The sequence below is a fragment of the Canis aureus genome, chromosome 12 (genome assembly GCF_053574225.1).
Source record: "Canis aureus isolate CA01 chromosome 12, VMU_Caureus_v.1.0, whole genome shotgun sequence".
Lineage (NCBI taxonomy): Eukaryota > Metazoa > Chordata > Mammalia > Carnivora > Canidae > Canis > Canis aureus.
Window position 1 is genome coordinate 39,156,764 of NC_135622.1, and position 14,642 is coordinate 39,171,405.

The 14,642-nt window shown below is 33.2% G+C and overlaps 1 protein-coding gene across 16 annotated transcripts in view; it reads right to left on the bottom strand.

Annotated features, from left to right (window-relative positions):
• Positions 1–14,642, bottom strand: part of BIRC6 (baculoviral IAP repeat containing 6) — a 230,162-nt gene that overhangs the window by 64,376 nt on the left and 151,144 nt on the right. For 15 of the 16 annotated variants that reach the window (XR_013349472.1, XM_077843663.1, XM_077843665.1 and 12 more), the window contains 4 exons: positions 13,509–13,809; positions 11,145–11,362; positions 6,746–6,910; positions 5,505–5,673 (listed from right to left, as the gene is read on the bottom strand). Coding sequence is in view for 15 of the 16 variants with exons in the window: in XM_077843663.1 (XP_077699789.1) it covers positions 5,505–5,673; positions 6,746–6,910; positions 11,145–11,362; positions 13,509–13,809 (853 nt within the window). In the remaining variant the exon portion in view is untranslated. The remainder of the gene's footprint in view (positions 1–5,504; positions 5,674–6,745; positions 6,911–11,144; positions 11,363–13,508; positions 13,810–14,642) is intronic. The other variant, XM_077843654.1, reaches the window with a different exon arrangement.

The window sequence follows — 14,642 nt, forward strand, 5'->3', positions numbered from 1 at the left end:
ATAACATCCTGAGCCAAAGGCAGACACTCAACCACTGAGCCATCCAGGCATCCCAAACTAATAGCTTTTCATGGTACAACCCTAATTTAATCTCCAAGCTCCCAAAGAACAATAGGCCCTCCTGAATTTGCTGCCTTTAAGACCAAAAAGATGGGTACAGGGTTGGGGGTAGGAAGAGAAGATTGTACATTTACTTTATTTGTACAATTGTATATTAAATTAACTTTTTAGTAATAACTTCAGGTTTTAAAGAATGTGGTCATATTTAAATTAAGACATTTGCCATAACAAAATTAACTTTATTTTCAAATAGGATAACTCATGAAATTAAACTTGAGTTGACTTTTTGAGAAATATAACCAAAGATAATATACAATAAGAATTCTACACATGGAAAATCCAGTGTGAGGGAAATCAGATGGTGTAATACAGCTTGCAATAATGGGTTTTGTCCCACTTTAGCTAGCTATGGAACTACCAAACCAATACTGTGAAGATGAAAAAATTTTAATACAAATATATATCATTTAGTTAAGATAACTAGACAAGTTGGTAGGTACTCTATAATGTACCCAACAAAAAAGTCCTGTGCTTGTCTTCTCATTTCTACCTGTTTCTAACACAGCATGTTTATTTACTTCTCTTTTCCATACTGAAAAAAACATTTATATCTTGCTTCAAAATTTGAAAATTTGTGGGGCACCTGGGTCATACAGTCAGTTAAGGGTCTAACTTGGTTTAGGCTCAAGTCATGATCTTGGGGTCTTGATATGGAGATGTCAGCTCCAATGCTTAAGATTCTCTGCCTCTGTCCCTCCCCTTGGGCCCTGCTCTTTTTCTTTCTCAAATAAACAAAATCCTTAAAAAAATTTTTTTTTAATTTATGAGTTTAATAACGGCCAAATTACTGCTAAACAGTTAAGCCTGGAGAAATGAATAAATTTCTTTGGATTTTATTTTTGTCATTTGTCCCTTCCTCATCTGTAAATTGGCAGGGACTGAACAGGAAAATTCAAATTTTCCTTTCTGAAACTATATTTACCTCCATGCTATGAAACCAGCACTAAAATGGTAGAGATTTTATTACACTTTGATAATTAATGGTAAGTAATTTAATGTGCTTAATGATGCTGCTTTCTGAAAATAGGAGCATGTCATTTTCCAAAATGGCACCAAGACAACGTAAGGGTGAGGAACACTAAAAGTAACATTCTACATTCATTAACGTTTTTTTAAACCAATATTGCTAGCAATGAAATAGGATCCCCATCTAGTGGCCAGCAGGGTAAACTGCATGCTTAAAGAGCATAACTAACATAAATGTTAATTAACCATGGCTTGAGAAAAAATGATTCTTGTTTATAAGGGTCATACAGCTTTCAAAATAACATGGCAATTTGAAAAAGAAGTTAAAATGAATATATTCTTTATACAAAGATTTTCCTATCTACCTAACTACTTTTTTAAAGAGTTTTTATGATTTCTTTTAAAATTGATACTGGAATAAAACATTTAATTCACTTGTTTCAATTACCCACCTTGAAGCTCTGGCTTCAGATTTACTGTTTTATAATTTTTCTAACAACTCTCTTATAAATTTAGCTCACTGAATTAAGTTCTTTCAAGAAAAATTTAAAAATACATACACAACACTGCTTGGTACACAGAATTGACCAACAGAGTAATGTCACTGATTTCATGTTAATCTAATATACAAAATCATTTAACAGGTATCTTTATTTTACTTAGCATAAAAAGAACTTTTTAGGCTTCAAACATATTCAACTGTTTTAAGTAACTGGAACCATGCTATAACATTTGACAAATCTGATTAATTTAGCTAAATATGAAGACTTATACTGCCCCTATGATGCTGCCAAACCAAACACTCCAAAAATTTCTCCATTCTTTCACTTATAACAAGCTTCTACATCTTCGTCTCCATGCATTTTCAGTCCAAGAGAGAGGCCAATATATGAAAAGGTTATAGTAGGAAAACTGCTATTAGTTTATTAAAAATTCCTCCTGAAATAGTTAATTCACACAGAAAAAGAAATATTAGCATTTTCTCCTAACAATGATAAGTCTGTATGAAGCTCCAGATAAATACACATTCATAAGAGAGCATCCAGTAATTTTTAAATTTTACAAATTAATCTAAACATAACATACTGGGTAAATAATGCAAAGCCATTACTATGCTATAAGTAAAAATGTTGAGAATTACTTATTAACCAAATGTAACAGGTATCATGACTAAATACAGCCAGTACCTCTCTCTGGAGAACATGATCACTGTCTCAGTTATAGAACTGTTACAAACTCAATAATGGAACACAGGTTGTCCTTTCCCCTAAGTAGTCAGTATGCACTCTTCATGCTGGTGATAATTTTGCAACTGCGAGTACTCTCTTTTTACCTCTGATGCAAAGATGTACACAGTTAAAAGTGCAGATCAATCACTGTGTGCAATTACTGTTTATCAGTATGGCCAGCATATCGTTAATTGCTTAAAATTTCTGGCCAATTCTTAAACTTCCACCAAAATAAAACAGATTTATAGCTAACCTGCTACAAAGCTAGCCTTCTAAGAACTTGAAGTCTTCATTAAAAGAAACAAGGAGGGACGCCTGAGTGGCTCAGTGGTTCAGTGTCTGCCTTTGGCTCATGTCGTGATCTTGGGGTCCTAGGATCAAGTCCTGCATTGGGCTCCCTGCATGGAGCCTGCTTCTCCCTCTGCCTGTGTCTCTGCCTCTCTCTCTCTCTCTCTCTCTCTCTCTGCGTCTCTCATAAATAAGTAAATAAAAACTTAAAAAAAAAAAAAAAAAGAAAAAAGAAAAGAAAAGAAACAAGGAGGAGCAAATTCTGGTATTCATGTCAATCTTTAATAGTAATTAAGAAGAAAAGTTATAGGATTTCAAAGTACCTAACTAGTACATTAGGAACTGCAAAAGGACAAAAAGGAGGTAGGAAGGTAGTTAAGAAACCACATTCAACAGTCAATGGCAGGCCAATGAAAAAAGTAGGGCATACACTACTTTATGTTTCTATATTTTGTCTTGTTTGCCTATTGTTTAAAAACACAGAAACAAAATGTGTACTACTTGACTACAGCTCTTAAAAGAGCCTATTGCATCATACCTGTGTTTTTGTATATTACCTGCTGGTGATGTAAACAAACCATCTCTTGAATATAATGTCTCAAGTGAAATTATTAGCACTGTTCTCACACTTAAATACCAACTTGCCAGACAGTCTATGAAATAAATGGTGTACCCTGTAAAAATGTCAGTATTATGAAAGACAAAGAAAAGCTGGGAACTGTTTCAGATTAAGAGAAGAAATATGACAAATAATGTAGACGATTCTAGACTAGATACTTTACCCTATCCCACCACCCAAAACTGCCAAAAAATAACAGTCTATCAGCAAATGATAAAACTGGAAAATGGACTACAGATTAATTTTCTAAAATTGGAATTTTACCAACTTCCAGGAAAAATGACTAAATACTTTGTTTAGATTTAGATTTTAAAATGCTCTCTAGAAAACATTTTAACCAAAAGAGATTATAAGTAACATATTTACCAATACAACATTAAACTATATTTTCTTAAAAAACAATTCATATTTAGAATATTCTACGTAAGCATACTTTTCTCACAAACTAAAGACCAAAATATATCACAAACTCAAGAATAATTTTCTCTGATCATCGAAAACATCATTTAAGAGGCGTGCTGCCAAATGATCTGACCTATTCATCTCAATTAAGTCACTTTTAATTAATTTATCTTACAGTATTATTTCAAAATAATTTGTTACCACACTCAAATATGAATATATCAATTCCAATTATATCACAGAAGAAGGTACCAGATTCAAGCACATGAAGCTAAACCCTGGGCTAAAACACACACACACACACACACACACACACCTTTTAACTGGTAAATAGTCACAAAGATCAAACTCTGATTTGTCATATTAAATTTCTAAAATAGTTCCAAGATACAGTATCAAAGTCTCTGTAATTCCACATGGTTACTAAAACCAAAGTTAATAAATCACAGTTTACTTATTAATATACACTTACCAGAAAATGTACCTTACATGAATGAATACATTATTTTAAACAGTAAAAGTAGGTAATACTGGATTTCCTTGACCCTGAACCATAATAAACATAAAAGCTCAGTGTAATAATAAAGACTGAATTACAGAACAAGACAAATTTTAAAAATTTTGAGAGGATATAAATTTTCAAAGTGAAGTGATTAATAAAATAATTTTAATAATGTGGAAGAAGATAAAAATCTTATCTCACTCTACTATTCAATTTCTCTATACAGTCCAATATTAAATTTTAGAATCAACATCTACAACAGTTTAAGTACTTATAGCTCTCTAAATATTTTACTTAAAAAAAAATATACTGTGTATTTCACACCTACTTTTAAAAAAAGATGAATGTGACGTATGAAGCAGGTCAGTGTAAAGAAAAAAAATCAACCTAAATAATCTATCACTTCAACATTTTTATGAAGAAATTTTAGGTAACTAGAAAATTATATGCTTTTAAAGCCTAATCATCTCCATGATAGTAGAAGATAAGGGGCAGCTACCACTTTTGAAATAGAAATACCTTTTCCATTCATCCAACCATGCATTAAACTGCTCCAAGCACCAAATAGACTTCAAGACTTATTCCCATTACTTTTCTTACTTAGTCTTCCTTAATAGTCTATTTAAATGTGTAAATGTCTATTTTCATAAGTAAGAATATGAATAAAGACAGAAGAAGCAGAGCAGATTGTTGAAAATAAAAATAAAAAACTAAAAGTTCCTGGCTAAAAGGAGATGTTAACTGTTTGTTTTCCTTGGTAATATGTGTAAACAAAATACAACTTTCAATTATTATTTAGGAAAAGAATACCAATTCTTGGGACTAATTTCACAACTAAGGTAAAAATAAACTAGTTTCAATTATCAGTTGCATACTGGCAAAGTACTTACAGTACTTTTATTATTGAATTTGTAAAAGCTAGTACTCTTATTATTAAGTATCTATGGATTAGAATAATTTATCTGCCTTTCTTCAAATTACCATCATCTGATATTGTATACTGTTTGAGATAAACAAACATTAAAATGCAAAGAAGTTCAATCAACCATATTTAGCTCAGAATATGGTCATGAAGCTGCCAGCCTTTGCCCCATTATTTCTAGTTATACGTTACTTTTTTTTAAAAAGTACATTCAGAGGTTAAAACAAAGGGATAATGAAAACTTTGATTTTGTGTTCCAGGACAGGTCACAACACAGTTATCCATTTAGGAGTCCTTCAAAACAACTAAGTATCTCCAGAATAATTAAGAAATAAATCCATTAATCTCGTATCTACATATACTGGGGAAGACTAATACCAAATACTTCAATTGTATCTTATTATTTTAATAGATTATAAAATAAGTTAACAAAGGACTAAGGAGAATGTAATTTACCTGAATCATTTCGAAGATAAGAGGACATAGCTGGGATGAGGCAAGACTGGCTGAGCAGCTCTAAAAGTACAGAAGGAAGGGCATTACTGTTCTGAACTCGACTCTCATGAGATGACTGGGCCTCTCCATTTATTGCACCACTCACAGGATTTATATAACTTGCAAGAACCTAAAAATAAAAATTGTTGGCTTTAAGTTGGATTTTAGCTTCACACACTTTAAAAGTCCACATTTTGTTATTCAGAGTACCAAGAGTTTATATTTTCAAGTCAGTCAATGTCTATCTTTTAAAAACAAGATATTTTTTTCTTCAGATCTTTAAAAGAGAAGGGTGTGCTTTTAATATGATGGTACACTACAGCTAGACATATAGAAAATAATCCAGCTAAGAACACATACTTAAAAACTTAGCAGCAGGGATCCCTGGGTGGCGCAGCGGTTTGGCGCCTGCCTTTGGCCCAGGGCGCGATCCTGGAGACCCGGGATCGAATCCCATGTCAGGCTCCCGGTGCATGGAGCCTGCTTCTTCTCCCTCTGCCTATGTCTCTGCCTCTCTCCCTCTCTCTCTGTATGACTATCATAAATCAATAAAAAAAAAAAACAAAAAAAAAAACTTAGCAGCAATTCTGATATTATTTTATTGACTAGATCCACTTTACAGTTTGAGAGTGATCTTAAGAATTTCATACTAGAATGTGCCTATCACTATAGAATTGCAGAAAATAAGGCTCAAAGATTTGACCTATTTTAGTCAATTAGTTGATGCAGGGACTAAAGCTAATATTTAAACACCTCCCCTTCTCATATTGGTGCTGTGGGACTTTCCATACTTGTTCACTTGCCTGATTCTAGAAAAGTCATAAAACAATATGAAAAACGAAGCTATAAATCAGTAATTTTTTTAAGAGTCCAGATACAGCACTTTAGATGAAAAGATGACTAGAAGAAGTTAAAATGGTATACATTATCCAGTTATTGGAGAATTTCACCCTTGTCACTTTCCTCTCCATGAAGAAGCTGAGAGGGAGAAATTTATAGTCACAAGTAGAGAAGAACAATCTTTGTATAGTGGTATCTTAAATGTACTGAGAGCGAGGAACATAATGTTTTACAGAAATAGCTGAGCATGAGTTGGATAGTCAATACTTAAAACTCAATACAAAAATTTAAAAATTAACTATTTTATACAAATGCAAAAAATTTAACTGTTATCACTGAAAATATCAACTTTGTAAACATACCTGCAGAAGACAGGTAACATGTTCTTCTTCCAGCCTCTGTTTGGTTAAAGCTTGTTCCACATCCCATCCAGAAGCTGTAGAGCCTGTTCCAAAGCCAGTTCCTTTGGCCCAATACAGCTGCTGTTCTTCTGTTGATGTAGGGTTATGAGTGCTTGATACCTGTGGCTTATAAGAAAAAAATATGAAATATTTTATATGAAATATATGATAATATATGAAAATTTCTATTTGGTTTTATTTACCCTCAAAAACATTTATCAGTACAAATGAAAATAGTTTAGCTGCTAAACAAAATAGTCTGAAGACGGCTCAAAAAATTTAATAAAAGATTACTATGTGACCCAGCAAATCCATTCCTAGATATATAGCCAAAGAAACAAAAACTGATAAATAGGTCCATGTGTTTTCACAGTGAGATTTTCTTAATAGCCAAAAGGTCAAAAAAACCCAAATACTCATCAAAGGATAAATGTATAAACTAATTGTGATACACACACACACACACACACACACACACACACACTAGAAATACTCAGCCATAAGAAGTAATGAAGTACTGATACATGCTACTTTGTGGATGAACCTCAAAAACATGCTAAGTCAAAGAAGACAGACACCAAAGGTAACATACTGTACCATTCCATTTACGTTAAATACCCAGAGTAGGTAAATACAGAGACAAAACACAAACTAGTAGTTGCTAGGGGCAGGGGGAAAATGAGAACAAATGCTTTATTTTAGAATAAATAAAAAATTTAAAATCTCAGTAAAAGATGGGATAAAGATGACAGAATTACTCTAAATTAAATAGAGAAAACAATGAAAGGAACAGGGATATGAGTCAGATCCCTTAGGATGAATCTAGTACAAGCATATCTTAGGAGAATTCTATAATGGTGTCACATGTTTTCAATTATAGTAAGCAAGACTGTTTCTATTTCTAGAAGGAATAATCCTCAATTTCTTTCTTATTCAGAATGTGATGTGTAGAAAAATCTCTTTTGGCAAAAGAGGACATATTAAATGATGTGAGACAGAAGCAATTATTTAGAACGACTGGCTTTATTAACCTCAAACTCTGTAAAGGTTGATTATTATTATTTTTGAGGACCGTAAAATTAATTTTATAACAAAAACTCCCTTTTAAAGAATTTTCGTTAAATATATCATGTACATTCAAAACTAATTCGAATTAAGATTAGGTCATCTTAATTACATAATTAATTACAAGGGTAATTTAAGAGTAATACTAATATTTTTCATTTCTTTTTTTTTTTTTTTAAGATTTTTATTTATTCATTCATGAGAGACAGAGAGAGAGAGGCAGAGACACAGGCAGAGGGAGAAGCAGGCTCCATGCAGGGAGCCTGACATGGGACTTGATCCCGGGCCCCCAGCATCACACCCTGAGCTGCAGGCAGTGCTAAACCGCTGCGCCACCAGGGCTGCCCTTTTCATTTCTTTTAATGGGAATATTTTCTAAGGAAAAAATCATGAACAATACTTTCATAAATTGATCTGCAATTTGGTTTTATGGATCTATGACTGAAAATGTCATCTTTCACATTTCATAAGATAAACTGTTAAATGAATGACAATTTCATTACCATATAGTTAACAGATTAACATTATTGATGAAAAGTTATTTAAAAAAACTCTATAAAGTGTAACATATACAGAGAAAAAACACAAAACAAGTTTAATGAACTGCAAAAACTTATAACTGTGCAGGTCAAGAATTAGATCACTGTACATAAGAACTGCTCCTATTCCATTGCCTACTCATCAAACCTTCAATTTCTCCACAAAGTGAATTATAATCCTGATATTTATACACATTACTTCCTTACTTTCCTTTGCTTATAAGTTTACTACCTAAGCATGAAACTCTAGCCACTATAGATTCAATCTAATTGTGAACATCATATAATTGGAATCACGCTGTGTAGATAGTCTACTATGTGTGGCATTTTAGTTGTGGTTATGAAATGCATCACTGCTGTTACATGTAGTTGGCTGTAGCCATTCACTTTCATTACCTTATAGTGTTCCGTTTTATAGTAGATGATAATTTGCTTACCCTTTCTACTGTCTCATTATTTTATCTATCCTAGTCACCTTATATTATGACAAATGATGACAGGACAATATTTGGCATGGTGGTCTTTGGAATTTTACACCTTCTGATGGGTGTGTAATCATAGTGTATTAAAGGTCTTCATTTGTACTTTTCTGATAACTAAGAAACATATCATCATCTCACATTTATTGGATAGTTAGGTATCCCCTCCTATACAAGTACCAGCCTAACCTTTCATCTATTTTTCTTTTAGGTTTTCTGCCTTTTCTTTTTGTAATTTTGGAAGCTCTCCAAATTATTAAGAATATAAGTTCTTTATCAGATATACCCAAATATAGTCTCTCATATATATTTAAGGTGTAGTCTCCCATTCTGTGACTTCCCTTTTCTCTATTTTTTTTTTTAAAGATTCTATTTATTTATTCATGAGAGACACACAGAGAGAGAGGGGGGTGGGGGGGGAGAGACACAGGCAGGGGGAGAAGCAGGCTCCATGCAGGGAGCCCGACATAGGACTCAATCCTGGGTCTCTAGGATCACACCCTGGGCCGAAGGCAGGCGCTAAACTGGCGAGCCACCCTTTTCTCTATTCTTAGTGATTTTGACGAAAAAAAGTTCTTAATTTTAACACAGTTGCTTTTTTCCAGCTTTTTTCCCTCATGGGCTAGTGCTTTTAAAAATATTCTTTTTAAGAAATCTTTGTCTACTCTAAGATCATAAAGGTATCTCTGGTTTTTGTAAAAGGGCATTGTTATATTTTGTATTACATATACAGATCTATCATTAGTTAAAATTAATTACTGCATATAGTGTACATTAAGGTTTAAAGATTCATTTTTGTTCCACAAGAATATTTACCTGATCCGAAAATCATTAATGATAAGATTATACTTACTCCATTATGTTGCAGAGTTACTGTTGTCATATCAGATAACCAAACACAAAGGGATTTAAGTCTCTATTGTTTGCTGGGCTTCTAGTCTATCCTTGTACTAATGCCACAGCTTAATAATAAATTTTGATACAGGATAGCATAAACCTACTAGGTATGCTGTTCTTTGAAACTCCCTTGGCTATTCTTGACCCCTTGCATATTCCCAAAAAATGTTAGAATTGGCTTGTCAATTTCCTTCAAAATAAATCTGAAATTCCATCAAACATAAAGATCACTTTGATAAGAAATACTATTTTTTAAAAATTTATTTGACAGAAAATTTATTGCACAAGCAGGGGGAGTGGCAGGCAGAGATGGAGAGGGAAAAGGAGAGGGAAGGGTGGGGAGAGAGAGAAGTAGACTTTCCTCAGAGCACGGAGCCCAATATAGGACTCAATTCTAGGACCCCGAGATCATGACCTGAACCAAAGGCAGATACTTAACCGACTGAGCCATCCAAATGTCTGATAAGAAATATTATTGAACTGTTGTATTTTCTGTGCCCACGGAAATAAACATGAGCACAGACCTCAGTTTATTAAAGATTAGTATTTCTTTATAAAAAAAACTTCACATATTTCATGCATAAATGTCTTGCAATTATTTTTTTAGATTCATTTACAGATATTTTCTTTTTGATGCCTTTCTAAAAATATCTTTAAAAAATTTCTTTTAGGTTATTTTCTGGTATACAGACGTAACTTAAATACTGAACCTAGATACTGTATCCTCATTAAACTCATTAATTATTTGGGGGTTTTCTAGAAACATAACCAAATCATCTTGAAATAATGAGGGTTATTTTTTTCTTTATTTCCCTTGTCTTACTGAACTGGCTAGAAGCTCCAATTCAATACTATGATTCACTAAAGTCCAAGAAAGAAAAGGATGAGAGATCAGGGTATAAATTCAACATATTCTGGGAAGCTTCTCAAGCTACTAAATCTTTGTTTTTCAAGTAGATGGGTTTACTTATGGTTTTTAAAAAGAGCCTAATAGGGAAAAAAACAATTCACAGTTTCTCTTTTAAATACCCTTTTGTTTTAGGTGCACCTGGGTGGCTCAGTGGTTGAGAGTTTGCCTTTGGCTCAGGTCATGATCCTGAGGTCCTGAGATTAAGTCTCACATCGGGCTCCCTGTGGGGAGCCTGCCTCTCCTGCCTATATCTATGTCTTTGCTTCTCTCTCTGTGTGTCTCTGATGAATGAATGAATGAATGAATGAATGAATGAATAAATAAATAAAATATTTTAAATAAATAAGTATCCTTTGTTTTACAAGCAAAAAAGGAGTACACTGAAATATTATTTCAGGAAAAAAACCTATTCTGTACTCCATGTTTAAACTTAACTTTTTCATAATCTAAATAATTAAAACTAAACCCACCTCTGCTTGATTGAGACTAGAGTTTGGTACTCGTGGAGCATGGTGGCTCAGAGCAGAGAGGCAGACAAGAATGAGGTGTAGTGCTCCAATTTCCAATGCCATCCGCCTGAGAAGCACACCATCATCAGTTGTCAATGGTGTAGTACTAAACAAGCTACGAAGGACATGGAAAGGAAGAGTTGGAAGCACATTGGCTGATGGAGACTGCAGAATATGACCTAGATTAAAAAGAAAGACAACATTAAAACTATTTAAGAACATAATAAAAAACAATATACAGGGTTAGAAATTAATAGTGATAACATAACAGACAACATGAAATATATTACTAAATTTATTAAAAACCCGAAGACAACAAATAGAATAATACCTGAAAATTTAATAAGTGTCTGGAAAAACTCTAAGATATCATATATGTAAACAAAAGTAGTTGAAATATATTTATATGTTAATTAATAGTTATAGACTATGTTGAGATTATTATAAACCAGAAATTAAACTAAAACCTAACAACTAAAATAGAAGCATTGAAAGTTCCTCACAACAGTATAAAGATAATCTGATTGCCTTGGGAGTAGTTTCAACCATGAAAAGGTAACAAAACAGTAAAACTATTTTGTTTGGTCTGTAACACAGTTTTCTATTACATCTAGTTAGAAACGAATGCTAAATGCAAAAACCCAAAACCAAAAACTACTGCTATATGAATGGTGGATGAGAAAACCACCTCAGAAATGGATACCAGAATTACACTTTTTAATAAACAGTCATTGAATATTCACTAAAAAAAAAAAAAGCTGAAATGGCATAAAGGCAATTTTCTGCTAAGGGTTACACCTATCATTTTGTAAGAGTGCCAAAATACCATTTACCCTTCTATCTACTTAAATTATAAACAAAACAAAACAAAATAAAAAAAAACAACAACCCACAGATCAAGTAATTAGAAATTCCTGATCTGCGGCGCCTGGGTTTTAGCTCAATTAACAGTCTGAGCCACAGAGTCTGCTTGAGATTCTCTCTCCTCCTCCCTCTGCCCTTCTTGCTCTTGTTCTCTCTTTTGCTCTCTAAAATAAATAAATAAATCTTTAAAAAAAATTCCTGATCTATTGAAACAGGTATATACAATTTATATATGAAACCAAACAACTAAGATTACTTAGTACACAGAAGTTATAATTTAGTAAGTTATTACAAAAACATTTAAAATAATGTTACCATTTTTAAAGAATTCCATCAATATGAAAATACAAAAGAAAAGAATGTGGGTTTTTTTTTTTTTTGGTAAAATATGTACTTTGAATATTCAATAGCTTCAGAGTTACAGGATCGGCAAATAAATTAACATAGTTTTATTAAATTAAATACACTTGTAGTAAGGGTTTAATATTCTAACTGGCATGTTACAGATTTCAACTCTAATCAAAACCATGTGACTTTAAAATTAAGAACAATTGTTAATTTTCAAATGGAATGGTCATTAACTGAAGAATCATAGGTAAACTGAAAATCTACTTGCTAGGCTACCCTATATTAGGACTCTTTAATATTCCCTTAAAATTAACAGCCCAAGGGAAACTGCCATAGCTTTTTATTATTATCCTGTATTATTATATTAGAAAATAATTATTATGTAAGTTTATTTTCCACTTTCTATTTAGTCTAAACACTCCTTCCAGATTCATTTTAAGACAGACTGTCATGATATCATGACTTGGTTCATACATTTTAATAGATCTTCATTACTATTCAGAATAAAATCTGAAGTTCTTAATAATACTTCATGATCTATTATTAATCATAGCTTTTCAAATGAGCTCTCAGTGCTTTTTATGCAAATTGTCATCTGCTAACTTATCCTCTCTCATATATAATCTAAGCACATAAACACTGCTCAACTCATCTTTCTAGCTCATCTCAGCCCAGACTCTGTCCTTCCAGGCCCTACTAAAAATTACTATGCCACTGTATTCATATAGCTGGGTAGTAAGGAAGCAGTTTCATACCTCTGAGCCTTGATAATACTGTACCTCTCCCAAGTCTTTTGTATGCTTATATATATTGCTTGTTGCTACTTTTGGAGAACATTAGCTACACGACGGCAGGATCTAAAGAGCTGCTTCATTTTTGACTGCCTCTGATGGTATCCAGCAGTTTTATAACCAGTGAACACATTTTGTATGAATAAAAAAATGAAACTGAAGATTTTTTAGGCCTTGCTGTATGTATCATTAGAATGAAACTACCAACACAAATCATATAGCAGTTTTACTATGAAAGAAATAATGAATAATAGGCACTGCTCTGAATAACTTTTACACAACCTACCTATGTTTAATTTCATTAATAATTTCAAAGACTTACTTCCTTCTCCATCATCTGTCACTCCCAATACCAGTCGAAGAAGGCACTGGGCGTGTTTTCTCTCTTTCAGTAGCACTTCAGCATAGCCCGGAAGACGAAGAAATAATCCAAAAGCAGCCAAAGAATGGGCAGGTATGGGAGACATAGTCTGTACTGCTGATTTGATAGGTGGAGGTTCAGCTGCAATGGTTTCTGGTGCTTCATAAACTAATTCCCCTGATTGCTCAATTGTCACCCATTCAAACTGATCGCTATCTTTTGGCTTTTCTTGAGTGGTTGAAGTTACTACCGGAGCACTCACCTAAAGAAAAAGAAAATATCTGCTTGGCTATTTGTGTGTTCAACATCAGGTTCAAATTAAAGACTTGACTTTAAATGATCTCCTCAAAATAGAGGAATAAAAGGACCAATAAAGGGACATGTTTTTAAAAAGCTCCCAATCATCAGGAATTAAATGATATCATGAGCATGGTGGTATCTGATAAGTACCTCTACTTTAAAGTTAGATACATACATCCATACATTTATTTATTTCTAGGTAAAGTTGCTGGTTTATCCTTTCTATCAGTTAAGAATCTGTAGACAGTCTTTAAGACTATGTAAATATCTTGTTTTTCCTCCAAACTTCAGTTAGAATTAGCACTTTAAAAATTCTTACCTAAAACAATAATTACTACAGTGGTTGCCAAATAGTGACTTTCTACCGTTCCTTCTACATTTATTAGTTGGCCCTGAACTGCAAGTAAAAATGTTCCCTTCTTCTCTATTCATTCATTTATTAATCTCTAACTATAGAACTCTAGGGTTCCCTGCATATAGATCAGGGTGGATCCTAAATCAGTGCCAGTTGTCTTTATAAAGAGAGAGAGATACAAGACAGATGGCTGTGTGAAAATGTAGGCAGGAATTGGACTGGAGGAGCTACAGGCCAATGAAAGCCAAGTGCCAGCAACCACCAGCAGCTGAGATGAGACGGATTCTTCCCCAGAGCCTGCACGGGGCCCACGGGTCTTGCAACAACCTCATTTCAGACTTAGAGATTCCCTACCCCATAGAAGAATCCATTTCTGTTGCGTTAGGCCATTCAGTTTGTGGTCCTTTGTTAGGAAACATATATATACACACACATATATA